The 26,905-nt window shown below is 35.8% G+C and overlaps 3 protein-coding genes across 3 annotated transcripts; all 3 read right to left on the reverse strand.

The window, feature by feature from the left end:
• Positions 1-1,933: 1,933 nt before the first annotated feature.
• LOC127565008 (uncharacterized) lies at positions 1,934-14,558 on the reverse strand. Its single transcript, XM_052007409.1, has 3 exons — positions 14,547-14,558; positions 2,458-2,610; positions 1,934-2,403 (listed from the first exon to the last, which is right to left on the reverse strand). Exons 2-3 carry the CDS (start codon positions 2,458-2,460, stop codon positions 2,065-2,067), a joined length of 342 nt encoding a protein of 113 aa, XP_051863369.1. The 5' UTR covers positions 2,461-2,610; positions 14,547-14,558; the 3' UTR covers positions 1,934-2,064.
• A 1,666-nt stretch (positions 14,559-16,224) lies between these two features.
• LOC117574710 (uncharacterized) lies at positions 16,225-16,917 on the reverse strand. The gene is made up of 3 exons (XM_034258629.2): positions 16,846-16,917; positions 16,640-16,792; positions 16,225-16,585 (listed from the first exon to the last, which is right to left on the reverse strand). The coding sequence occupies exons 1-3, from the start codon at positions 16,915-16,917 to the stop codon at positions 16,247-16,249; spliced, it is 564 nt and encodes a 187-aa protein (XP_034114520.1). The 3' UTR covers positions 16,225-16,246.
• A 1,211-nt stretch (positions 16,918-18,128) lies between these two features.
• Positions 18,129-18,893, reverse strand: LOC127564976 (uncharacterized). Its single transcript, XM_034258625.2, has 3 exons — positions 18,822-18,893; positions 18,616-18,768; positions 18,129-18,561 (listed from the first exon to the last, which is right to left on the reverse strand). The coding sequence occupies exons 1-3, from the start codon at positions 18,891-18,893 to the stop codon at positions 18,223-18,225; spliced, it is 564 nt and encodes a 187-aa protein (XP_034114516.1). The 3' UTR covers positions 18,129-18,222.
• Positions 18,894-26,905: the final 8,012 nt, after the last annotated feature.

Genomic DNA, 26,905 nt, shown 5'->3' on the forward strand with positions numbered 1-26,905 from the left:
ACGAAATCTCGAATTGCGTCGTTGGCATTGTCAGATTTATCTACTAACCAATTATTTTTTAATCTTAAAATTTTCAGATACAAATCGTGTCATGACAGCGTTTAAATGTCATCCGATACCTAATGACTTATCATTGAAATAAAATCATTATTTTATTTTATTTTATTTTTATTTTCTTATTTATATTTGATAATAAACAAGTAAGAAAAATACAGTCGAGTGTACTCGACTGTGAGATACCCGCTAGCCATTTTGAATAAAAGCAATATATTTTGCGGTATTATTCTCAAAATATACCAAATATACTGCAAAAATACGAAAAAATTGGTATATGTGGTATATCGATATGGTACCGCATTTAAAATATACCATAGACGGCACAATATACCAGATTGTCAGCCAAAGCAACTAAGACCCTTAGTAAGTAGGCGTTTTTGCCCATACAAAAGTATTTCTTTAATAACTTCCAAAATTTGTATCTGATCGCAACCAAATTCTCAGGAATCATAACTACTATAGTTATTATTGTACTTACCAAAATTCAACTCTAGCTTTAAAATTACGCTTGTTATTCGATGTTTTTGATTTACGGGGGCGGAAGTGGGCGTGGTAAAAATTTGAAACAATCTTGATCTGCGTGCAAACATAACAAATGCTGTCGAAAAAAAATTATAGCTCTATCTCTTAAAGTCTCTGAGATCTAGGTGTTCATACGGACAGACGGACAGACACACAAAGGTGACAGTAATAACAACAACAGATGACGCCTGATATTTTTCGTAATACCTATTAAAACTGTTGCAATTTTGAAATGAACAATAGTCGAGTCGAATTTATTAATACACTTAATAAAACAAATCAAATGTAATGCATAAAAGAAATCAATAATTCAATAATTTCGTTTATTATTAAAAGAATTCTCATGAAATTAACTTATTTCATTATATTACCCTCAATTTGTTGAGCACATACTCTACGCAATTACAGCGAATGGATTAAATGTCTGTTTGGAGTCTCTTTGGAGCTGTTTGCTGCTCCGGCTGATTGCAATGTTTTGCTGTAATTTAATGTAAACGTATGTCACATACTTACATACGTTCATACATACGTGACTCACTCGTCTCGCACTTATATTTTATCCTATTAAATTGATAAAAGCAGCGTGTATTGAATATACACACGTTGCGTATACGTAATGTCTCTCACTTTTTGCAGCTGATTGCATAAAGTGACATTAATACAAACAAACTTGATCTGCGTGCAAACATAACAAATGCTGTCGAGAAAACATTATAGCTCTATCTCTTAATGTCTCTGAGATCTAGGTGTTCATACGGACGGACGGACAGACAGACAGACGGACAGACAGACAGACGGACATGGCTAGATCGTCTCGGCTGTTGACGCTGATCAAGAATTTATATATACTTTATAGGTCGGAGATGCCTCGTTCTACCTGTTACATACACTTCCTGCCGGCACAAAGTTATAATACCCTTCTACCCTATGGGTAGCGGGTATAAATATGAAATTACATGATAACTCGAATTGCGTCGTTGGCATCGTCAAATTTATCTATTAAACAATTATTTTTTAATCTTTAAATTTCCAGATACAAATCGTGTCATGACAGCGTTTAATTGTCATCCCAAAACTAATGATTTATCATTGAAATAATTATATAATATTTGATTTTTATTGTTATAAATAAATATAGTAAAAAAAATTGACGCAAAATTAGTGTTTTTATTAAAAAAAAAAAACGAAAAACTTTAAGAATTTAAAAATGTTACAGCGGATTTTGCATGACTATGAGAGTAGAATAATATCTTTATAATATACAACATTAATATACCGACGAAATACTAAAATATTCCAAAACTTATTAGATTGTTTACCAAGGCCATTCAAAAATAACTGCTGAGATTTATTGAATTATATTTTATATAATCGCCGCGAAATAATGATTGTAGTTATAATAAAAATGATTTACATTTACTCTTGTTAATTGATTTGCAGGCAGATTTTAGTTATCACCTTTGCACGTTTGATCTTTACTTTACTTTATACTAAGCCTATTGGTGTTAATTTAACATCAATTACAATGTTAAGAGCGGCTTCTCCAATTATATTCCACACAAATCTATAATAGCCCCTTGGCATTGTTTCTGGACCTGAAGTTGGCTCGGGTCTACATTTATCAAATAGATACGTTTTCTTGGGCCATGGTGGCACAAATTTATCGAATGATGGTACGTTCGAGCAATCCGCAAAGTAGGGATAGATCAAGTTCATCCAATACTGATCCAAAAAATGATAGAATGACATTTTTGGGATAGCATAAGGTTGCTCACGATAGGTGCTTTCTCTTCCGTTTTGAGAATGATAAATTTTCATCTCAGTCTGCAATTAAGTGAAAATATTATAATATCTTTATTCGTGAGATAATCAACTTACCATTGTATTTTCATCACAATCGTATTTCCAATCAACATATCCTGAAACTGATGGCTTACCAAGTTCACCGTTTTCAAGTCTTGTACTGACATTAAGTAGATTCTCATCAGACGACGCAGAGGTAAATTTAAGTAATTCATAGTCCCAATTGCGCTATGTATCGTAGGGATATATTAGATGTTAAATCTGATTATAAGCGAATTTACCTTTGCATTGCTTTTAACACACAAACACAAGAAACACAAAAGTATTCCAGAGGAAATTACAGCAAAGTTCATTTTACCGACACAATAGAAGTTAGAGAACTACCAGCGGATCTATTTAAATTTTGTGCTTATATACAAATGAAACGACAATTATGAAATTACACGAAATCTCGAATTGCGTCGTTGGCATTGTCAGATTTATCTACTAACCAATTATTTTTTAATCTTAAAATTTTCAGATACAAATCGTGTCATGACAGCGTTTAAATGTCATCCGATACCTAATGACTTATCATTGAAATAAAATCATTATTTTATTTTATTTTATTTTTATTTTCTTATTTATATTTGATAATAAACATGTAAGAAAAATACAGTCGAGTGTACTCGACTGTGAGATACCCGCTACCCATTTTGAATAAAAGCAATATTTTGCGGTATTATTCTCAAAATATACCAAATACACTGCAAAAATACGAAAAAATTGGTATATGTGGTATATCGATATGGTACCGCATTTAAAATATACCATAGACGGCACAATATACCAGATTAACTTATTTCATTATATTACCCTCAATTTGTTGAGCACATACTCTACGCAATTACAGCGAATGGATTAAATGTCTGTTTGGAGTCTCTTTGGAGCTGTTTGCTGCTCCGGCTGATTGCAATGTTTTGCTGTAATTTAATGTAAACGTATGTCACATACTTACATACGTTCATACATACGTGACTCACTCGTCTCGCACTTATATTTTATCCTATTAAATTGATAAAAGCAGCGTGTATTGAATATACACACGTTGCGTATACGCAATGTCTCTCACTTTTTGCAGCTGATTGCATAAAGTGGCATTAATTTTAATATATGTGGAACAAGGCGAACGAACGTACGAACGTTTGTACAATGTGTTGAGCAGCACAATAAATAATTATTTGGAGTTGCCCGGCTGCTGGCGTATTGAATTATTTAAATGCATGCAGGGCGTGAAATGCTGTTTCACTTGCCTGGTTTACTTTCCTGTGTGTGTGCGTGTGCGTGTGTGTGTGAGTGCAGGACATCTGGGTGGTGGTCGAGTGGCTGAATTGTCAAGCATTTAAGGCTTTAAAGAAATGCCGCAATATGCATTTAATAACCTGCAAAAAATCCAAAAATATAAAAAAAAATGAAAACGCTGCGCGTCTAAAATTGCGAACCTGTCCTCGTCGTATGCTTTGCCGTTGGCAGTAATTTCAGATTTTAATTAAATTCTTTTCTTCTTTCGCTGATCATGATGATGTTGAAGCTGAAGCCGATGATGATGATGTGGAGCATGTACTGCTCGAAGCAAACCTGTCCACATAACACATAACTACGAGTGTACAGAGCGTAGCATCTACTCCCCACCGAGCCAACTGCCAACCTATATAAAAATATTTGTAATGCCGCAACGAAAAAATAACACAAGAGAAATGTAAACAACTGCAAGGCTCGCGTGTCTTTGTGTCTTTCGTGTGGCATCTCTGAGGGATTGCGAGAAAGAGAGATGTGTAACAAGTTGATTCCGCATTCAATATGGGTTTGCTTTCAGTTTCAGATTGTGCTCTAAGTAGAGAAACTATTGTGAAGCTAAACGAATGGCAAAACTTACATAGAACTCTCGTCTCTTGTTGCATTTATATAAATTCAAATTTTCAGCTGAGCTTGTTGCCGCCGAATGCCGTGTAGATTATCGAAAAATAAAGCAGAGTGTGTTTGGTAGACAGGTAAAATGCGCCATCACTTTGCGAAATAAGCTCAAAGTTGGCGTAATTCATTGTGAGCTTAGTGAGCACACTTTCAACTGGGACATAACTCACGACAAGCTGGCGCAATTGAATGGCAAAGTGAAAGGTAGCCGTGCCTCTAATGCCACTTTGTAAAGCACTTAAACGCGGGTGCCGAGTGCACAGATTTTGCACAGATTGCGTCCAGATTGTGCGGATGGCCAACTGACGAATTGGCAGCCAGTCAGTTGCTCGCATTGGACAGTCGAAACAAATAAATAAACGCTGGCAATGGCAATGCACTGCTGTGGAGGCGACGGCTTAGACATGGACAACATTGCATATCAATCGCAATCGCAATCCGCTTTGGCTTTAGATTTATACAGCGAGAGGAAAAAAACTCTCTCTATTTATATATATAAAATAGTTGTCTGAGACTTACAGCGACTCGACTCGAAAATCAGCAATTTAAAGGGATTTGCCTGCTAGTTGGCGACAGTCTCGATCTCCGTCTCCGCACTGACAAAGTAACTGCCAACTGGTTGCTGCAGCGAAGGGGAGAGGGGAGAGGGGAGTGGAGAGAGTGCTGCCTCAAGCTGTGCCATTGCAGTGTCAATACAATCTCGCAATGGTTCAATAGTTGAGAAAATGTTTGCCTAACCGCGTGTGCACAATGCACATTGGACATTGGACATCAGACATTGTACATTGTGTGTGTGTGTGTGCCTGTGTGTGTGGATTTGTGCCACATGCACGCGCCACTCTGAGTACATAAAGGCGTGGCTTGTGACTCCCACCGGAACCACAACAAATGGCCCCGCCAGCCTTGAGCTGCAAATGGCCAATCCCAGCTGCCACTCTGACAATCTGCTCTGATTTTGAACCCCTCCTCCCCCACCCACACATTTCAAATGGATTGCATGCAGCAGACTGCAGTTTGGATTTATTAATTTCAATATTAAAGACAAACAACTTGAAATACTTAAGACAAAATGGGCATAGTTTTTCAATTACCCAAAGAATGGGATTTAAAAGACTATTGGTAAACTGAATATGAATTGTGTCTAACTTAGAGACGTAGAATATACTATATATCAAATATGTGCTAAATAATTTAATTTAAGAAAAAATGATTTAAAGTCTGCTTGGAATGTTTTGACACATTGAATGAAGTTAAATGAACAATTGCTAGGAAAGAAAATTCATTAGTTATTGATTATTTAGTTAGAATCTATCTTAATATTGAAGCTACACAATTTTAAATATTTTATTTTGTTTTTCAATTACTTAAAAATGTCAAAGTATTTATACAATATATAATAATATTATTGTTTTTTAAAAAGATATAAATAAATGTGTACTAGATATTTTAGCTTATGAAAAAGTTATTTAAAAATTACTACAAATATTTGATTTGAATAAAGTTTGAATAACGTTAATTGAACAAATGTTTACTTTGAGCTATCAAAATCTTCAAGAATTCTTTAGTTGTTGCTTACTTAGTTGGAACTCCATAATTTCAATATTGAAGTTGATGCAGAGGAATTGGAACGTAATTATTTGAATATATAATAATTAATGGCATTCTAGCACATAAATATCATAATTTTAATATAACAAAGAATTATGACCAAAAATCGACTTCATAATTCTGCATTTCGCTGTCGAAGCTTTAATGACTTGCTGACTTCGTTTGCAAGCAACTTGGTTCCAATAGCTGTTCGTATTATTAAAAATTAATCTAGGTGTGTGTATTTTCAAGCATGTTATCATCATTCCAATCATGTGCACATTTTGTAATTGAAAATTCTGGCTTTTGGGAATTAAAAGCGAACAGTTTGTTGCTCGCTTGGCATTAGTTACAGCCCCAAAAGTTGGAACAGAAGCAGCGAAGGGAAACAGGGACAGGGAAAGGGAAGCGAAGTGAGTGGAGCTGGACAAAGTCGTCCATGTAGAGCTGCAGAGTATACAACATGATAAATTGATACATAAATTATAATAAACGCACACATGTGTACGATTATAGGCCACATACAAGTGCACATGCATATGTATGCGAGAGAGTCGCCGAGAGAGGGAGAGAGAGCAGAGGGTGGCAGGGGAGATGGTTGGCTGGACCGCATGTCATTGGCTAAAAATTTACATGAAAAACTAATTTTGCTTTAGAAACGCCCGGAGGCTGGTAACTCTCTCATTGACCGAATGACCAGGGGACGAAATGACTAAATGACCGACTGATGCAACTGATGTTGGTTGTTGGTTGCTTCTGTTGGCTGTTGGCTGCTGCTGCTGCTGCTGCTGCTGCTGATGATGATGATGATGGAATAGCAAACGTTCAGGCCTCGCACAAATTGAGTTCACACGCTGCTCACTGCATAATCCAAGCGATCAGCATAATCATCAAAATTCATGAATCGCATCAGTGTCCAGTTGAGAAGTTCAGCCAGCTGCTGGCTGCTCTATGCTATAACTTGTCGGCGGCGGGACGTGAGCGGCGTGCAGTCTGTCAGTCGACTGACCATGATTGTGGCGATTAGTTACATATGTTGTCAGAACCAGACCAAAGTCGATTTAGATGTGGATGTGGAAGTGGAAGTCAAGTCGCTGCCACCGGCGACTGTCTGCTCAAAATGCAAATGCATAATTAAAATAATTCTGCTGGCGGAAGCAATGAACACGGCTGACTCTCTCTCTGACGGCTCGGGAAATACCCATAAAGCCCATCTATGCCCAGAAATATGCTCTATAAAGCCAACTTCAGTTCGTTGGCAAGTCGTGACTTGGCCATGCTCAAGGCGTTAAGCAGAAGTGCAATGACTGAAATATATGTCACTGCATGGCCAGCGGTCGTCTGGCTTTCGCATTCTTTACCTCCCTCTTTCCCTCTCTTTCTCTCTCTTTCTCTGAGTCTCATTCGTTCTCTGTCGCCTGCTGGGGAAACGGGGCCACGTAATTAAATGCACGATAAGCTCCGACCCGTGCCCAAGCCGAAGCCCAGAGACTTGAGAAATGGCATGCCGAAAATGCAAGAGCCTACAAATTATATTACGTATTTTCCCCATTCTCAATTCCCCAATTCCCACTCATATTGCCTTCATTCCTCCGGGCCTCTATTCACCTACATAAAAGTCTCTCCTATTGCTTGATTGCGTGCAAAGTATGCTACGATTTTTAGGAGTAGAGAACACAAGCATTCTCTTTTACCCTTTCAGCAGCCGACATTTGTGTGATTTACGCGTAAAAATGCACGAACAAAAAAAAAAAAATGAAAGAAAGAAAAGAAATGAAAGCAATCCAGCAAGTGGTGTTAGCTAACGAGCTGAAAAGCAACACGACTCATTGCTACCCTAACCACAAGCCACACTTAGACATAGCCAAAAACACAACATTTAAATTGCAATTGCTCAGTGTGTAATCATCGACTAAGAAATACCCTAACTACAGTTGATAGATGTATACAAAAAAAATGTAGTGATTCATCAGGCATTTGATTGAGTGTTTAATAGTCCATTAAAAAATGACTAATAATTTAAAAATAAAAGATTTTTTTTATTGCCATCAACTATAACTAGCTATTGAATGAGTAAAATTTAATATTTCTGTTTTATATACCAGATTGTTTAATAAACAAATTTTTATTAAAAGGCTTTCCAGGTAACAAAATTACATAAGAACAATTCGTATGTTTGTTTTAAGTTATTAAATCTTCGTTTATTATTTACTTAACATATTTAAAACATCTTCTCAAAAGAAATGAGAAGAGAGTGCAAAAGAGAAGAGCAAAACACTTTTAGTGTGACCAGCTTTCATTTGGTAAATTATAGTTTGCTCCAAGAAAAATAGAATTGGATTTTTTCATACAAATAAAATATGATAATTCATTTTGAAATAAGCAATTCATCAATTATTGGCTTTAACTATAAATAGTGATCAAATGTGCAAAATATAATAATTATATTAAGCTTCAGAATAATCAAAAAAGTAGTCCAAGATAACTATTCAGCTGATCCAACATGTTTTGCAAGCTTTTGAGATCAGTTTGTATTCGCATAGCCGCAAATTGAATTACAATTGTTTAATTTATATGGAAATACTCTTCCTGTGAAGTCAGCATACCCCTTCTGCAATCATCATTTGGCTGGAGGCAATGGGAAAAAAATCAGCCACAAACATGAGTATAAGCATGTGCGTGTATGTGTGATTGTGTGTGGAACCAACTTCACACCTCGCAGTTCAAATGAGGCTTGGGGTAAAGGGGTACAGGGGTGCAAGCAAGGGTTTTGGGAAACTGGAAAAACAAACGCTGCCAGCAATGAAATGCAATGCGCAAAATGCATTTCCCGCGACTACACAATTGAAGTAATAAATCACGCCGGGTGGAAAATGCGCTGGGTATGCAACGGTAATGGGTAGGGGAAGCGGGAAGGGGGAGGAGGGTAGGCACATGGCCAGCAATGCGGCCAAAAAGGCGAACAGCGTTTTTTTTCTCCTCCTGTCTGTGTGTGAAAAAAATTTGCTGCCAGCCCCCCGAAAAAAAATTGTTGTTCGGAGCTGCACATATAAGTATTAAGTGCAATCATGTGGAAATGCACGGGAAATGCAGCCCGGAGAGATGGAAAAACGGGGGAAATGGGTGGGAAGATGGGTAGATGGTGAAGACGGAAGGGGAACGGAGACTACCTATTAAAATGTGCACTCATTAATCATCGGCACAGCACAACATCGTCGCTTCGGCTTCGGATTCTTTTTGTTGCCGACTATTTTTATATAAATATTTCACTGCAGTCAACAAAATAAAAATGTGTGCCAAAAATATAAGAAATAAAATTGCAAATTTATGCACTTTTCATGGGCAGCAATGGGTTAAAAAATTGTTCAACTACCGCATAAATTTTACCCGAAAAATTTAATACATTTCATAAACTGCATTGTCGATTTTTATTTCGTTTATTGCAACTTGTTTTTTGCCACCGTCGACAATTGTAAATAACTGTAACTGCTACAAATTGTGTCTATTGCACATATTGCGCATACGCCGCATTGCACACCCATTTGATGTCAGTTAATATATGTGCGAGTAATTGGGAAATCTCGCACAAGTACACGAAAAAAAATGTATACATATATGCAACATAAATCACAAATGTTTCACAACCATTGAAAAGAGGCCCGTCTGGGGCACTTGATGGCACTCTATGCAATTTTCAAAATTAATTTAAATGATTTACTTAATAAAATGGCCATTCAAGTGTGTAATTGATGTGGCTAACTGATTGCGTCCGTTTGTTTGATTAAGCGTAAATACAAAATTGACCAAAAGCTAATAAATAACGTGTTAAGCAATTAATGAAAGCATATTGGCAAATAGAAAGATTATTTGGATAACTGTTGAATTTTTAATCAAGAGGATTTTACGAGAGGCACTGCAAAGAATTGGTGTGAAAATAAATATATCCTTTGCTTGAAATGCAATAAATATGTGCATGTATCACTTGGCGCAATCTGTTGAAATTCGCAGGCCATTTAACGCTTAGAGCAGCAGCCACTGCAATTATTATTACCCGCTTTTTGCCCTGGCTTAACAACCTTTTGCAGAGCAACAGCAGCAAATGTAACAACAAAACAATTACGAGCCGAGAAGAGAAAAGAAGAGAAGCATGGAACCAGCGACGCTTAATTAAAACTATTACAACGCTTGACCTTGTCCACAGAATAGCAAGGAATATAACTAGAAAATAAAAGGAAGGAAAATGGGAAAATGGAAAATGGGGAGAATTGCGAATAGCTATGCAGGCTCAATGCAGGGCCCATTAACTGAGCAAAGCGAGCAACAAGTACAACAACTTGTGCCATAGCAGGTCACAGTCCAAGTGCAATGTGGAGTCTCTCTCTCTCTCACTCTCTCTGTCTCTCACTCTGTCTTTGTGTGTTTCCCTATATTTTATGTTTTTGTTGCTGGCAGGCAGAAACAACAACGCGAACATCGTGAACAACTGAACTGCACTGTTATTTCGCTCTTTTCCCCTCTCATTCATTTTTTATTTATATATTTTACATGCAGCGTCGCAGTAATCAGACGTGGTTAGAAAAACAAAACTAAAAAAAAGCGTTTGTTGGGAGTGGCAACAGAGAGACAACAACAACATCATAAGAAGAATGTTTTGTCGAGTCACTGCTTGATATTTCGCCACGCCTTTCTACTATGGCGCCCTCATTTGCAAACTGTCACAAAGCTCAAGGCATTGTGTCTCCTTTATCCCCCCTCTGATCATCTCTCATTTCTACTTGCTGCGCTGACCCTGCATTCTAATTAATAATTTAAAACACACGAACAGGCGCCATTCAGCATTTCCAGTTGCATTTTAATTATTTAACTTCTGACGGGGTCAGAGCAACTTCGCTTAACTGTCTCGTCGTCGCGTCTCTAACTCGTCTCGAGCTCTCAACCCCTCAACCCGACATGTCGCCAAGTTTTCTCTTAAAGTCAATTAAAAATGGCGTATTGTCTGGCTTTTGGTCTGTTTGCCAAAAAAACACGTTTAAGTCATTTGCAAGCATCCCTTTCAAATGCCAACCGCAAGTTCATTTACATTTCTTAGCGGACTTAATGAAATCTAGAAATTGTCCTCCAAAAGTCAAAAGACAGTACTCAGAAATCAAAGGTTTACTTTAAATACAGTGCACAATGGCAATAAATACATTTAGTTACAAACAAGTAAGAAAGCTACAGTAGAGTTTGCTCGACTGTGAGATACCTGCTATCCATTTTGAATAAAAGCAAAACAGTGCGGCATTATTCATAAAATATACCAGAAAATAGAAGCATATACCGAAGGCTATATTTGGTATATCGTTGAAGTACTGCAAAATATACTATACAGTGTTCATTTTAAAACATACCGAATTAATATTCCGCAAAAATAATAAAGTTATTCACATGATATTTTTGGTATATTCATATATGGTATTATTGAAATTAAAGAGTTTCTTAATGGGCCACACTAAATAATTCATAAAGTTTATTAAACCACATTAGAAATCATTTTTATTTCTGATCACATTAAACCTTTTGATGTTAGCTTAACATCAATTGAAAGAACAAATTCTGCTTGTGCTATTAGTGTTATCACAATTTTATAGTAGCCTGTGAGCATTAACTCTGGCCAAGAATATCCCTCAGGCTTACATTTATTAAATATGTAAATCGTCTTGTTCCATGGGGGCACAAATTTATCGAATGCCGGTAGGTTCGAGCAACTGGCGTAATCGTGATGAATGAGTTTCATATAATATTGGTCTAGAAATTGGTAAAATGAAATGTCCGGTATATTATATGGCATCTCACGAAAGGCGTCTTTCCGTCCGTTCCGACACCAATAAACTTTCATTCCAATCTGCAATAAAATGAAAAAATTTTCTTTTTTATTACAGTATTTTTCATATTACCAACTCACCTTTGTTTTTTCGTCAGTATCGCATTTCCAATCTATGAATAGCGAAGTTGTTTGCTTACCAAGTTCGCCGTGTTCAATTCTTCCGCTGACATTAAATAAATTATCATCTGAGGATATAGCTTCAAAATCAAGTATTTCATAGTCATATGTGATCTACGATAAGTAAAGATATAGTGTTGAATCTGTTTAAAAATGATTTTCAGATACCTTTGCCTTGGTTTTAACACACAAGTACAAGAAACACAAAAGTAATCCAAATGATATTTTAACGAAATTCATTACACAGTAGAATAGCAGGAAAACAGTTTCTGCCGGATCGACATAAATATCGGGTTTATATATAGCTGAAACAACAATTCTACAATCGCATTGTGAAATCTAATTGCGTCGATGTTGTTGTCAAATTTATCTACCCTTCTGTTATTTTTTGATTACACGGCATTCAACATTTTAATCACCATTCATATTAAAAAATAAAACAAGCAATCAATATTGTTGATAGAGAATTTATATAATTCATTATCTTTGTATACCCGCTACCCATAGGGTAGAAGGGTATTATAACTTTGTGCCGGCAGGAAATGTATGTAACAGGTAGAAGGAGGCATCTCCGACCCTATAAAGTATATATATTTGTCGGAGAGTAAGTAATGCAGATTCGACACACTGACGTCACTGCGCAGCTGTGCGTGCGTCTCGGCACATTGCTGCGTAGTTGTAGGTGCACTTTGGCATTTTGGCAATGCGTAGTTGCTTGTGCGTTTCGGCACATTGTCAATGCGTAATTAAGAGTGTGCATGTTAGATTGCATCATTCTTCATTTGCGCTTTGTCGGTTGTCCGCATTTTGTCGCTTTGCCAAGTACAGTTATTGCGGGGCGACAGCGTCGAGACGCTGTCGCCGAGTGTGGTTCGATGGCTATGGCGTAGACAGTAAAAGGATCGAGCGGGTAGTGTGCTCGTAGAATCGCCTGTGAGAACATCGAAACTCGCTTCGCGATAATGAATAAACAGACTTCGGTAGAACAGACTCCGACATATTCTTGATCAGCGTCAACAGCCGAGACGATCTAGCCATGTCCGTCTGTCCGTCTATCCGTATGAACACCTAGATCTCAAAGACTCTAAGAGATAGAGCTATAATTTTTTTCGACAGCATTTGTTATGTTTGCACGCAATTCAAGTTTGTTTCAAATTTTTGCCACGCCCACTTCCGCCTCTGCAAATCAAAACAAGTAAGAAAGTTACAGTTGAGTGTGCTCGACTGTGAGATACCCGCTACCCATTTTGAATAAAAGCAAAATATTGCGGTATTTTTTTCAAAATATACCAAAAATGCAAAAATACTAAAAATATACCAAATGGTATTTTTGTTATATCGATATAGTACCACATTCAAAATATACCATAGACGGCATAATATACCAGATTGTCCGCCAAAGCAACTAAGACCCCTAGTAAGTAGGCGTTTTTGCTCATACAAAAGTATTTTTTTAATAACTTCCACAATTTTTATCTGATCGCAACCAAATTTTCAGGAATCATAACTACTATAGTAGTTATTATATATACCAAAATTCGCAACTCTAGCTTTAAAATTACGCTTGTTATTCGATTTTTTTGATTTGCGGGGGCGGAAGTGGGCGTGGCAAAAATTTGAAAACAAACTTGATCTGCGTGCAAACATAAAAAATGCTGTCGAAAAAAAATTATAGCTCTATCTCTTATAGTCTCTGAGATCTAGGTGTTCATACGGACGGACGGACAGACACACAGACACACAGACGGACAGACGGACATGGCTATATCGTCTCGGCTGTTGACGCTGATCAAGAATATATATACTTTATAGGGTCGGAGATGCCTCCTTCTACCTGTTACATACATTTCCTGCCGGCACAAAGTTATAATACCCTTCTACCCTATGGGTAGCGGGTATAAAAATCGAATAACAAGCGTAACTTTAGAGCTAAATCTGAAATCAGAATCTGAGTCAGAATCAGAAATTTTCAACATCTCACATGCGAAAGGTTTATTTATTTTTGATCACATCAATTAAAATATTAACTGATCAAACCATTTGGTGTTACTTTTCCATCAAGTTGGACGACAACTTCTGCTTGTCCACTTATTGTCAACACCACTCTATAGTAACCTCTGAACAATATTTCTAGCATAGTTTTCCCCTCGGGTCTACACTCAGTAAATATATACAAAGTTTTGTTCCATGGTGGCACAAATTTATCAAATCGCGGTAGGTTTGAGCAACTGGAGTACTCGGGATAGAAGATATTCATATAATATTGGCTAAGAAATTCGTAGAGTGAATTTTGGGTATAGAATATGGTATCTCATGAAAATCCCTTTCTCGTCCGCTTTGACACGAATAAATTTTCATGTTGATCTGCAATTAAATGAAAATATTTCAACTGCTTTATATAAATGATTATATTCACCATTGTATTTTCATCAGTATCGTATTTCCAATCAACAAATGCCGAAAATGATTGTCTGCCAAGTTCACCGTTTTCAATGTTTGAGGTGACATTAACTAGATTGTCATCTGAAGACTCAATTTTAAAGTTCAGCATTTCGAAATCCCAATTGCGCTATAGATAATAAAACTAATGATTAGGAGATTCAACTGAGCAAAAACGATTTACAGATTTTTGACAATTTACCTTTGCATTGCTTTTAACACACAAGTACAAGAAACACAAAAGTATTATAGAGGAAACTACTGCGAAATTCATAATACCGAATGAATAGCAATGAGAGAACTTTTTGTGGCTCTACAAAAATGTCATATTTATATACAGCTGAAACATGAATTGTAAAATCACGTGCAATAATGTTATTGCGCAGTTTCCCGATGTCAAAGTTATCTGTTTATCAATTACTCGTATTCTGCAATGTTATTATTATAATATATAAATCGCAGTCATTTTAAAATTATAACGTGAATCTATATTTTGTATAAAACAGATCCTATAATTCTTGATAAAATCAATTGTCAAGCAGTCATACAGCAATTAATTATGTGAAACTGTTTACTTATTTTGATTTTATCTTAAAAAGAAATACTAAATATTTACCAATTTGGCTTTGAAACTACTAGCTGTCCATAGGCCACATTGAAAATTTTTTTAATATTTAATAATATTTGGCCAGTTTTCATCTTCGCACATTAGTTATGGTTGACATTCTTGATCATAAAAAACCTTTAGGGAATATTTCAATATCGAGTATATAGACAAGTTCCGCTTGTCCAATTATTTTCACTACAATTCTATAATAGCCTCTGGGCACTATTTCTGGCCAAGAATTTCCCTCTGGCCTTACTTACTAAATACATACAAAGTCTTGTTCCAAATTTATCAAAACCCGGTAGGTTTGAGCAACTTTCGAACAAGGGATAGATTAACTTCATATAATACTGCACCAAAAAATTGTAGAGTGAAATATGGGGTACATTATATGGTAGCTCACGAAAGGCGCCTTCTCGCCCACTTTGACAATAATATATTTTAATTTCTGGCTACAATTCAACGAAAATATTGTATTGCGCTATGTATTATAGGGATACATTAAAAGAATATTATGTAGAAGAATTTCACACCATTGACAATTTACCATTGCATTGATTTTAACACACAAGAAGCACAAAAGTAATCCTTAGGAAAATACTGCAAAATTCATTTCATCGACAGAACAGAAGTTAGAGAGCTTTTAGCGAATCTATTTCATTTTTGTGGTTATATACATATGAAACGATAATTATGAAATTACACGATAATTCGAATTGCGTCGTTCGCATCGTCAAATTTATCTACTAACAAATTATTTTTTAATCTTTAAATTTCCACATACAAATCGTGTCATGATAGCGTTTAAATGTCATCCGATAACTAATGATTTATCATTGAAATAACTATATTATATTTGATTTTAATTGTTATAAATAAATATAGTGAAAATACTCGACGCAAAATTAGTGTTTTTTATAAAAAAAATAAAAGCTTAAGGAATTAATTAAGTTACAGCGGATTGTGCATGATTATAAGATTGGGTATTTAATTATCTAGTCATTTTTAATAAAAAGAAAAGAATACGAGTAGTGTAATATCTTTATAATATACTTAATTAATATACATATCTAAATTAATATACCCATAAAATACTAAAATATTCCAAACTTATTAGATGGTTAACCAAGGCCATTCAATATTCACTGCTGAGATTTATTGAATTATATTTTATATAATCGCCGCGAAATAATGATTGTAGTTATAATAAAAATTATTTAAATTTACTCTTGTTAATTGATTTTATTCAACTTGATTTTATTCATTACTTTTGCACGTTTGGTCTTTACTTTACTTTATATAAAGCCTGTTGGTGTTAATTTAACATCAATTATAATGTTAAAAGTGGCTGGACCAATTATATTCCACACAACTCTATAGTAGCCCCTTGGCATTGTTTCTGGAGCTGAAGTTGGCTCGGGTCTACATTTATCAAATAAATACGTCGTCTTGGGCCATTTTGGCACAAATTTATCGAATGACGGTAGGTTTGAGCAATCCTCAAAGAAGGGATAGATCAATTTCATCCAATACTGATCCAAAAAATCATAATATGACATTTTTGGGATAGTATAAGGTAGCTCACTATAGGTGCTTTCTCTTCCGTTTTGAGAATAATAAATTTTCATCTCAGTCTACAATTAAGTGAAAATATTATAATCGCTTCATTCGCGAGATAATCAACTTACCATTGTATTTTCATCAACATCGTATTTCCAATCAATATATCCTGAAATTGCTGGCTTACCAAGTTCACCGTTTTCAAATCTTGAACTCACATTAAGTAGATTCTCATCAGACGACGTAGGCTTAAAGTTAAGAAATTCATAGTCCCAATTGCGCTATGTTTTGTAGGGATATATTAGATGTTAAATCTGATTATAAGCGAATTTACCTTTGCATTGCTCTTAACACACAAATACAAGAAACACAAAAGTATTCCACAGGATATTACAGCAAAGTTCATTTTACCGACACAATAGAAGTTAGAGAACTACCAGCGGATCTATTCAAATTTTGTACTTATATACAAATGAAACGACAATTATGAAATTAGACGATAATTCGAATTGCGTCGTTGGCATCGTCAAATTTATCTACTAAACAATTATTTTTTAATCTTTAAATTTCCAGATTCAAATCGTGTCATGACAGCGTTTAATTGTCATCCGATAACTAATGATTCATCATTGAAATAATTATATTATATATTTATATCTGATTGTTATTGTTATAAATAAATATAGTGAAATTACTTGACACAAAATTAGTGCTTTTATTAAAAAAACAAGTAAGAAAGTCGAGTGTACTCGACTGTGAGATACCCGCTACCCATTTTTAATAAAGGCAATATATTGCGGTATCATTTTCAAAATATACCAAAAAATACTAAAAAAAATACTAAAAATATACCAAATGGTATGTTTGGTATATCGATATAGTACACCATTCAAAATATACCATAGACAGTACAATATACCAGATTGTCAGCCAAAGCAACTAAGACCCCTAGAAAGTAGGCGTTTTTGCCATACAAAAGTATTTCTTTAATAACTTCGAAAATTTTTATCTGATCACTACTACTACTACTATAGTAATTATTGCATATACCAAAATTCGTAACTCTAGCTTTAAAATTACGCTTGTTATTCCATTTTTTTGATTTGCAGGGACGGAAGTGGGCGTGGCAAAATTTGAAACAAACTTGATCTACGTGCAAACATAATAAATGCTGTCGAATAAAAATTATAGCTCTATCTCTTATAGTCTCTGAGATCCAGTGTTTCATACGGACGGACGGACAGACGGACAGACGGACATGGCTATATCGTCTCGGATGTTGACGCTGATCAAGAATATATATACTTTATAGGGTCGGAGATGCCTCCTTCTACCTGTTACATACATTTCCTGCCGGCACAAAGTTATAATACCCTTCTACCCTATGGGTAGCGGGTATAAATAACCTTAAGAAATAAAAAAATTACAGCCGATTGTGCAGATACCCGCTAGTCTTTTTTAGTAAAAAGTAAAATAATATCTTTATAATATACAACATTAATATACCAACGAAATACTAAAATATTCCAAAACTTATTAAAATGTTAACCAAGGCCATTCAAAAATCACTGCTGAGATTTAGTGAATTATATTTTATATTTTATATATATAATAATAAAAATTATTTAAGTTTACTCTTGTTAATTGATTTTACTCAACTTGCAGGGCAGATTTTAGTCATCACCTTTGCACGTTTGATCTTTACTTTACTTTATATTAAGCGTGTTGGTGTTAATTTAACATCAATAACAACGTTAAGAGAGGCTTTACCAATTATTTTCCACACAAATCTATAATAGCCCCTTGGCATTATTTCTGGACCTGAAGTTGGCTCGGCTCTACATTTATTAAAAAAATACGTCGTCTTGGGCAATGGTGGCACAAATTTATTGAATGACGGTACGTTTGAGCAATCCGCAAAGTAGGGATAGAACAATTTCATCGAATACTGATCCATAAATTGATAGAATGACATTCTTGGAATAGTAAAAGGTTGCTCATGATAGGTGCTTTCTCTTCCGTTTTGAGAAAAATAAATTTTCATCTCAGTCTGCAATTAAGTAAAAATATTATAATCCCTTCATTCGCGAGATAATCAACTTACCATTGTATTTTCATCAACATCGTATTTCCAATCAAGATATCCTGAAACTGATGGCTTACCAAGTTCACCGTTTTCAAATCTTAAACTGATATTAAGTAGATTCTCATCAGACGACGTAGAGTCTACTTTAAGAAATTCATAGTCCCAATTGCGCTATGTATCATAGGGATATATTAGATGTTAAATCTGATTATAAGCGAATTTACCTTTGCATTGCTCTTAACACACAAATACAAGAAACCCAAAAGTATTCCAGAGGAAATTACAGCATAGTTCATTTTACTGACACAATAGAAGTTAGAGAGCTTACAGCGGATCTATATAAATACCGTATTTATATAGAGTTTAAATGACAATTATATAATGACATGCAATAATCTAATTGCTTAGTTGCAGTTGTCAATTTTATCTGTGAATCAAGTAGTTTTTTATATTATAACCAATAGATATGTTTTATCGTTAAAAATACTAAATAAAACTACAGAAAATATATTTATCGATGTACCACGTAATATGTCAAATGTCAAAATGTTAAAAAAACAAAACATTTAAGACTGTTTTGGATCAAATTCGGTTATTAATTAAACACTTCTAAAGTTTTCTATATGATCGCAGTCAAATTTTTAGAATATTGATAAGTTAACATATACATACATTAAATGCTAAATATTTGTAATTTGAATTGAATCTTGAAGCCATTAAACATAATGCAATTCTGCAACATATTTTATAAATATCACATCACTTAGTAATAGATGAGCTGCAGTTACACTACTTGGGATACAGGGTATCGGCTTGCCTAACATACACCGCAGCTTGTAACTTGTTTTAAATGTATTTGTAACATTTTATTATGGTCTTTTGGTTGATGAGATGCTGTTTACGAGCGGAAACTTTAAGCGTGCCAGTCAGTTGGAAGCAAAACCCACTTTTCACCCAAAAACTTTTACATACATTATGCATATCAGTTTCACAAGCTCGCACATACACACACACACACTGGAGTACACAAACAAAGCACGTATGTGTTTGTACTATATATTTTGTAAGCACATAGAACAATTCCTAACAGTGCGCTGTTTGTAGTAGCTAGAGTAATTTTCAACCACATTCTCGTTTATAATTGCTTTTGTTTTTTAATAATCAGGCCAGGCTTGACCCATTGCCACATACAACACACAAGTACAATACCCATACGCATATGTAATAAGTTTGTGTGTGTGTGTGTATGTGAGTATAGTCGCAGCTGGCTAATGGCCCCAACGCACCACATTGCGTATGCTTAATATTTTGTGTTGGCGGTGGTCGGTTGCTATGCAAGATAAACTCGCAGCTGCAAAAACTTTTTATTATTAATTTAGCGCTCAAAACTAATAAAGTATGCAATCGGGGTTAGGCCAGAGGGCGTAACGCGTGGCAGCGGGGGCGTGGCATCGGGAGGTGGGCGTAGATTTTGCTAAATTTCAAGTTTTTGCCATTATACTCGTACAGCATAGCAGGAGACGAGGCAAGCTTTGAGGCTCACTGAGCCTGTTTATGAAATAATTTTTGATTATACAACTTTTACCATTTAATCAACAACAATGTGTGTGCATGCATGTGTGTGTGTGTGTGTGTGCTTTTTGGGCCAACAATTTTCAGTGTTTGCTCTAATAATGATATTTAATATGCTCTGACTGCTAAGCCTTGACTTAATGAGACTTTTTGATAGTGCGTAATTAAAGTGAAGCTCAACATAAAGACAACCGAAATGTGCGTAAATGAGTGTGGTCAGCACTCATTGTATTCATGGTCTAAACCCCCTTAGACTCAAAGCCAATTCCACGAATGCCAGCTACAATTTGCTTCGAGTTCAAATTTGCGGCCAGTCAAGCAGCTAAGGTGCAGCTCCCTTTCTTCCTCCCATCCAACTACTGACTGTTTAGAAAAACATCAGACTGAGTGTGTGAGAATGTGTGTTTACGTAAATTGTGTGTGGCAGTGTATGTATGTGTGTGTGTGAGTATGCAAATCTGGGTCATGCTGTTATTTCCGGCTCTTGTGGCCAGCTCACAACCAACGACGAGCACAATTCTGGTTCCAACGATCACCTTGTGGTGCTTTGGCCAATTTGTATTAGTGGGTGTCTACTGTGCCCCACCCCGCACCGCCCACCGCTGCCCACCGCTACCACCCATTAGTTTTGGGTTCCTAAAACCGCAATGAGCGGCTACACACATTTGCGAGTTGTTATTATCTTGTTGTTGTTGTTCCCTTTTACATACATATAGTATACTAAGTTACATGCACACACAATGAGCATCCATTCTATATACACGCACACACACACCCGTATGTGTACGTGTTCAGGTTTGGACTTGTGGCTGTCGTTTGAAGTTCGAAAATTGTTTTGCAATGAAATTAGATTCTAATTCTAATTGCTGTACTTCAGTGTTGGGGAAGGCCACAATTTCAATTGTTTCACATTCACATTCACATTCGCCATCACCATCGTCTTGTGTCTTCTCGACTGCACAGACATTTCATTTTGGTCGTGTTTGCCACCTGAGTTAATCTACTATACTATATATATACTACGATGTAGTTTTGCTTTTGCTAGCTTCAAATTTAGATTTCATTTAATTTCATTTAAACATTGCACAATTTGCAGACCAATGGACTTTCATGCACTTTGTGCACATTTCAAATGCAACAACTCACAGTATTCATTTGGTTTAATTACTTTCGTTTTTCTTTTTGCTTTTAATATCTCATCGTCGACTTTGTTTGGTTGCTTAAATGGAAATTAATTAGAACTGTTCTGACATTCACCGAAGACTTGGGTCGATTTCTAAGAAATAAACTAGTTGAAGCCAAGCATAGCAATTTAATGCTCGCTTTTCTTTTCGAGCTCTGCCCGCAAGTGTCTCTCAAGTTTCTCGCTCTCAGTTGTCAAGTCTTAGAACTCAGCTCTCGGGTCTCTGTAAACAAATCTCAGTTTCTTTCAACTTTCAGGCAACCTATTGCCTTGGGGTGAAAACTGTAAAACTTTCGTCTAATTGTTGCAACAAAAAGCGAGGCATGAAATTATTGCGCGCCCTAAAGTATGCTACAAATGTGTAAGCAGAGCTATTGCTAAAAGGTGTTACACAAACACACAAACACACACACACACTGAACAGACACATGGTTTACTTTCTAGTCGCAGTTTTCTGTTTTTGACCTTAGAGCAAAGTTTCGAGCTTACCATCCTCTGCCACAGAGGCCATGCCACACACACACACACCAACATACACACACATAGTCAAAGCGCAAATGCAAATTACCTACAAGCTGTTGGGGTTTTTGGTGCGACTATTGCCGAGTTTTTTACGTGTTTATATAAGGGTATTATAGAAGGGTATTATATCTTTGAGCCGGCAGCAGGAGGCAACTACAACCCTATGAAGTATATATATTCTTGATTAGCATCAACAGCCAAGACGATATAGTCATGTTCATCCGTCCTTATGAAGATATAATCTTTTGACAGCATTTGTTACGTGATAAAGTTTGTTACAAATTTTTGTCACTCCCACTTCCACCTACGCAAATCGATGAAAATCGAATAACAAGTGTAATTTTAAAGGTAGATTATACAAAATATAAACTTTGGTATATTCAAGTATTTATGCGGTATAATAATTTAGTTCATCAATATACCAAATACAGCCCTTAATGTATTCTTGACATTTTATGGTATATTTATTTGGTATATTTTAATACCACAAAGTAATGATTTTATTCAGATTGAATACCGGGTATCTCACATTCGATCACACTCGACTTTAGCTTCTTGCTTTTTTAGCCCTCAATGTATTCTTGATATGTTATGGTATATTTATTTGGTATATTTTAATACCGCAAAGTAATGCTTTTATTCACAATGAATACCGGGTATGTCACAGTCGATAACACTCGACTTTAACTTCTTACTTGTTTTTTTTAGCCCTTAATGTATTCTTGATACTTTATGGTATATTTGAATACCGCAAAGTAATGCTTTTATTCACAATGAATACCGGGTATCTCACTGTCGATCACACTCGACTTTAACTTCTTACTTGTTTTTTCTTTTTTGTTTGGTTGGTTGCGACGGGGCACAAAAAAATGTAATAATAAAGCAGGCATTCGGTTTAGCTTCACACGTGGTTGGTTGTGAGGCATCCTGGGCAGCTTTTGTTACCTGCGGCTAAAAAGCAGAAGCAGCAGCAGCAACAGCAACAGAGTGGAGGTTGAGCAAGGCTTTAACAGCATCGCTGTGTGTCACAGCGTGCGCTGTTCTATTTAATTAAAAATGCACATTTTTACATTTTTGCTAAGTTTTTAATTTCCATAATTAGCGTTTGCATCGCAGTCGTTGCCAGCGTTGGCGATGGCGATGGCTCTGGCGATGGTGACAACAACAGCAGCAGCAGCAGCAGCTTTGCCCAAATGACATTTTTCGAGTATGTGTGCACACACAAACATAGCCAAAATAAACACACTCACACAGACACACACATGAACGTGTTTAGCGAGCACAGACGAGTACAACTAAGCAGCTGTAAAGTGCGCTACTTGGGTGTGCTCTCTATGCATGTGTATGTGTGTGTGTGTGTTCTAGTGTATATGAATATCGGTGAGCGTGTTGTGCAACATTTTGAAGTGCGCTTGTCGCTTTTGTTACCCCTCTTGTTGTTGCTGTTGCTGTCGTTGTCGTTGACGTTGTCGCTTGCTGTCGTTGTTGTCTAGTGTTTTGGCGTTGATTTTGTTGTCGGGTTTGATGAAACTCATGTAAATTCTGTAACAAGATTTCGCCCAGGGCTGGCGGACAGACAACGAATTTAATTTTCACCGGAGACCAAGCTCACGCTAGCATCCAGTCTCTATATATTCAAAAGGCCAACAACAACAATAAAAGCGCTATATAAAAATAGCTGTCATTCTCACTCGCAACTCTTGTGCGCTCTTCCATAGAAAGCAAAGCATATTAACTCTTTTTTTTTTTTGGCTAAGCAACTTAAATTCTGCAAGCAATTTAATACACTTTACTGGCATAATCTTACTTGTCTGCATATTTTTATTTTAGACTGACAAACATCAAAAATGGTTAGGAAAAATCCGCATATATTTCAGTTGAATTTCACTTTTATATTCCTCAATTCGAAGGTCACTTCATAAGCTTATTAAAGAAACTAAAGCATTATGCCAACATAATTCGAATTCCAATACTGCGCTTCGATTATAGAACAAAGTTTTGAAGTACGTATATGTAATAATTTATTTGCAAAACTTTACCATCTGCTAACTCGCAATTTTCAAACTAATTTTCTGTAATTTCTCTGACATGCAAATGTGATCATCTTTATTTTTGTTTTTTTTTAAGGGTTTTGCTTCCCTCTAAGTTGAGAGTTGGAAATTGTTAACCAAACACTTTTACCAGGCAACACGATGTCAAAGAAAAAGTTGTTGCAGCTAATCGCTTCTTACCTTCATGGTGGCCCATATCAACCGCATGCATACGAGAATAGCTGCTATGTGTGTTCGTAGCACAACACAAAGCGTCATATTAGTTATGCTATTCCACACACATACATAAAAGAGAGAGAGAAGGAGAGGGAGAACGATGGAGACAGGTATGCAGATGTAGGTGTACAGTTAAAATGCAGCTTCCGCAACATCACAGAGCTTGTGGTCAGCTTATAACGCTATTTGCACACTTGCGCGCATTTATCACATTTATCTTTAGCATTTGTTGGCATTGTCCAGGCAGGAGACAGACCTCCCCAGCACACCGACAGAAAGAGAACAAGAGCGAGAGAGAGAGAGAGAAAAAGTGTGTAGCAAAATACCTTGAACCAAGCCGTAGATAAAGCGTCCCCATAAAGCTTAAATGCAAACAGCCAGCTGTGCAATGGCGCTCACTTTATTTGCGTATTTCGTATTTCGCATTCACGTTTCATATACGACGATTGAGGTGGCCACCAACGCCGAACAGTGAACGGCTAACGGTACATGAATTTATGGCTCGCGAAACGGACGGAGAACGGAAACGGAAGCTGCCATCCAACATATACATATACAACAAAAAACACTAAAAAATGGGACGAAGAACTAAATAAGTTTTAATCCCATATTGTTGGATTTGTAGCGTGTTGCTTTACCGTGTTTATTGTTCTGCTTTCACTTGCTGTTGTTGTTATTGTTGTTGTCTCCATTGTGTTCTGATATTTACACTCATACAAATACACACGTGTGAGTCTTTATTAACAACTGCAATGTGCCCACTTAAAAACTATATTGTTAAACAAAAATATACTTAGAACATAATACTGAACTAAAATGATCAACTAACTTTATTTAATTTTACAAAATATCTAACCAAACTTTATTCTTTAAATTAACATGTAAAAGAGAAAATTATAGCTAAAAATCTATAATAAAATTGAGTCAAGTTCTTAGCTTAAGAAATGTTTCTTTATTTAATTTCACAAAATATTTTTGCGAAGATTACTCCTTGAATGCAATTTAAAAGAAAAAGATAATAAAATTGAGTCAAGTTTTTAATCGGCACTGATTTCTATTGCTTTATAAACGAAAATCGAAATGGAAATTTTGAAAGAGGAGATTAAAATTGAGTAAAGTTTTTAATCGCCACAAAATTCTATTATTTTATAAACGAAAAGTTAACTAGCAATTCAGCAACTCAATTTATTTGAATTTATGTTTTCGCTGTTAACATAAGTGACTTATCGATAAAATAAATAGTCTGCAGCATATGTGCTATAATTGCGATTAAACGCGCTCTTTGCCAACGTAAAAGTTTGCAAATTATATAGAATTCCCATTGCAACATTTGGGCAACCACTTTGGCTGCATTCTCTTTGGCCAACAGCGGGCATAATTAAGCGCGTGTTCTGTGTGGGGGGCTGATCCCAAAATTGGTAATAGCAAAACCCCGACGTCAATCAACCTCATGCATTGGTGGTTTTAACACTGTGAACCTTGTGCCATTTTTGCCCCAACCGAATGCGGAGCCGGGGCTCAACTACAATTTTGCCAATGTGGCCCCAAAAAAGCTAAAATTCGAAAGCAGCCAAAAAAGAAAAAAAAAAACTTTGCTCTAATGCGTTAGTAAAACGTGTGCGGCGGTGGGCAGAGGGCAGGGGGGCGTGGCATTAGGTGGGTATCTATTTAATTTGCATTTTACACGCGAAAATAGTTTGCATATCGAAGGCCAGCCAAGGGGCGCCATTGCACTATGTTGAATTTGACCCGTTTTCGTGGCCAAAACTCATTTTTCGCAAGTATTCAAAATTCCGTTTTTTTAATGTTACCATGTTAAGAAATGATCAAATCGCGATATTGTATACCTAAAATGTTAACTTAACAGTTTAATGTTAAAATAACAGCTGTTAAAGTTAGCTGTTGTAAGCGGACACCACGTGCACTGTTAAATGTTAAATTTGTGGTGCAATTTCAAATTGGCATATCTTCCACAAAAAATCATTAAATAATAAAATTCAAAAGGAATATTGCTTCTTCAAGTTATTACTATGTGTTGATACTAATATGTTGCGTGTTTTGTTCGTATTTTTCTAACAATTTGTATATTTAGCAAGTGTTCTCCCCTTGTCACTTTTCGAAAGAAAGTTGAACTTTCCAAAAGGTTTTAACTAAAATGTTCAAATTTGTTCAGTGAGTGTCCATATACATGTTGTAGATCTGTCAATTCTGAATTCATAATATGTAAGCTCATTATGCGTTTTTTGCGGTTTTTTGCGTAATTTGAATTATTAGGGAGCAACATTTTGATCAGAATTGCAGAACTGCCAGAAGTGTGGCGTAAGCAAGAAGCTTTTGCGAGAAACAAAATGCCATATACACTGTCATAACTTGTTGATCTTGCTGTCCTATTAAGATTACTTGCGTTAAACCCTGAAAAAACCGTCACTTTTCGCAAAATGATAAACAAGCCCTTGGTCAAGCCTTTGCGATTTTTTTTTTCTTGAATAACTTCCATATTTTTTATCCGATCTGGACCAAATTTGCAGGACGCATTTGAAATAGGACATTCATCCTGAGTTCCAAAATTGGGGTCGCTAACTTAAAAATTGCTTTAGATATTCGCTTTTTTTCGATTTCTGTGGGCGTTGACACGCCCACTTTTTAAAATACCTTTCTATAGTAATAACCTTCATTATACAAGAAACCTGCATTCAATAATCTTGTTAATTTCAAAAATTTTAATTTTGGCCACAAAAACGGGTCAAATTCAACATAGTGCATT

The sequence above is a fragment of the Drosophila albomicans genome, chromosome 2R, assembly GCF_009650485.2.
Source record: "Drosophila albomicans strain 15112-1751.03 chromosome 2R, ASM965048v2, whole genome shotgun sequence".
In the NCBI taxonomy this organism is placed as follows: domain Eukaryota; kingdom Metazoa; phylum Arthropoda; class Insecta; order Diptera; family Drosophilidae; genus Drosophila; species Drosophila albomicans.

Bases quoted from the DNA above. Each gene is read 5' to 3' on its own strand.
- LOC117574710 (XM_034258629.2), bottom strand. From the start codon at position 16,917: ATGAACTTTGCTGTAATATCCTGTGGAATACTTTTGTGTTTCTTGTAT. The intron at 16,793-16,845 runs GTAAATTCGCTT...TACAAAACATAG, and splicing joins GTGTTAAGAGCAATGCAAAG to CGCAATTGGGACTATGAATT. The intron at 16,586-16,639 runs GTAAGTTGATTA...ACTTAATTGTAG, and splicing joins ATGTTGATGAAAATACAATG to ACTGAGATGAAAATTTATTA.
- LOC127564976 (XM_034258625.2), bottom strand. From the start codon at position 18,893: ATGAACTATGCTGTAATTTCCTCTGGAATACTTTTGGGTTTCTTGTAT. The intron at 18,769-18,821 runs GTAAATTCGCTT...TATGATACATAG, and splicing joins GTGTTAAGAGCAATGCAAAG to CGCAATTGGGACTATGAATT. The intron at 18,562-18,615 runs GTAAGTTGATTA...ACTTAATTGCAG, and splicing joins ATGTTGATGAAAATACAATG to ACTGAGATGAAAATTTATTT.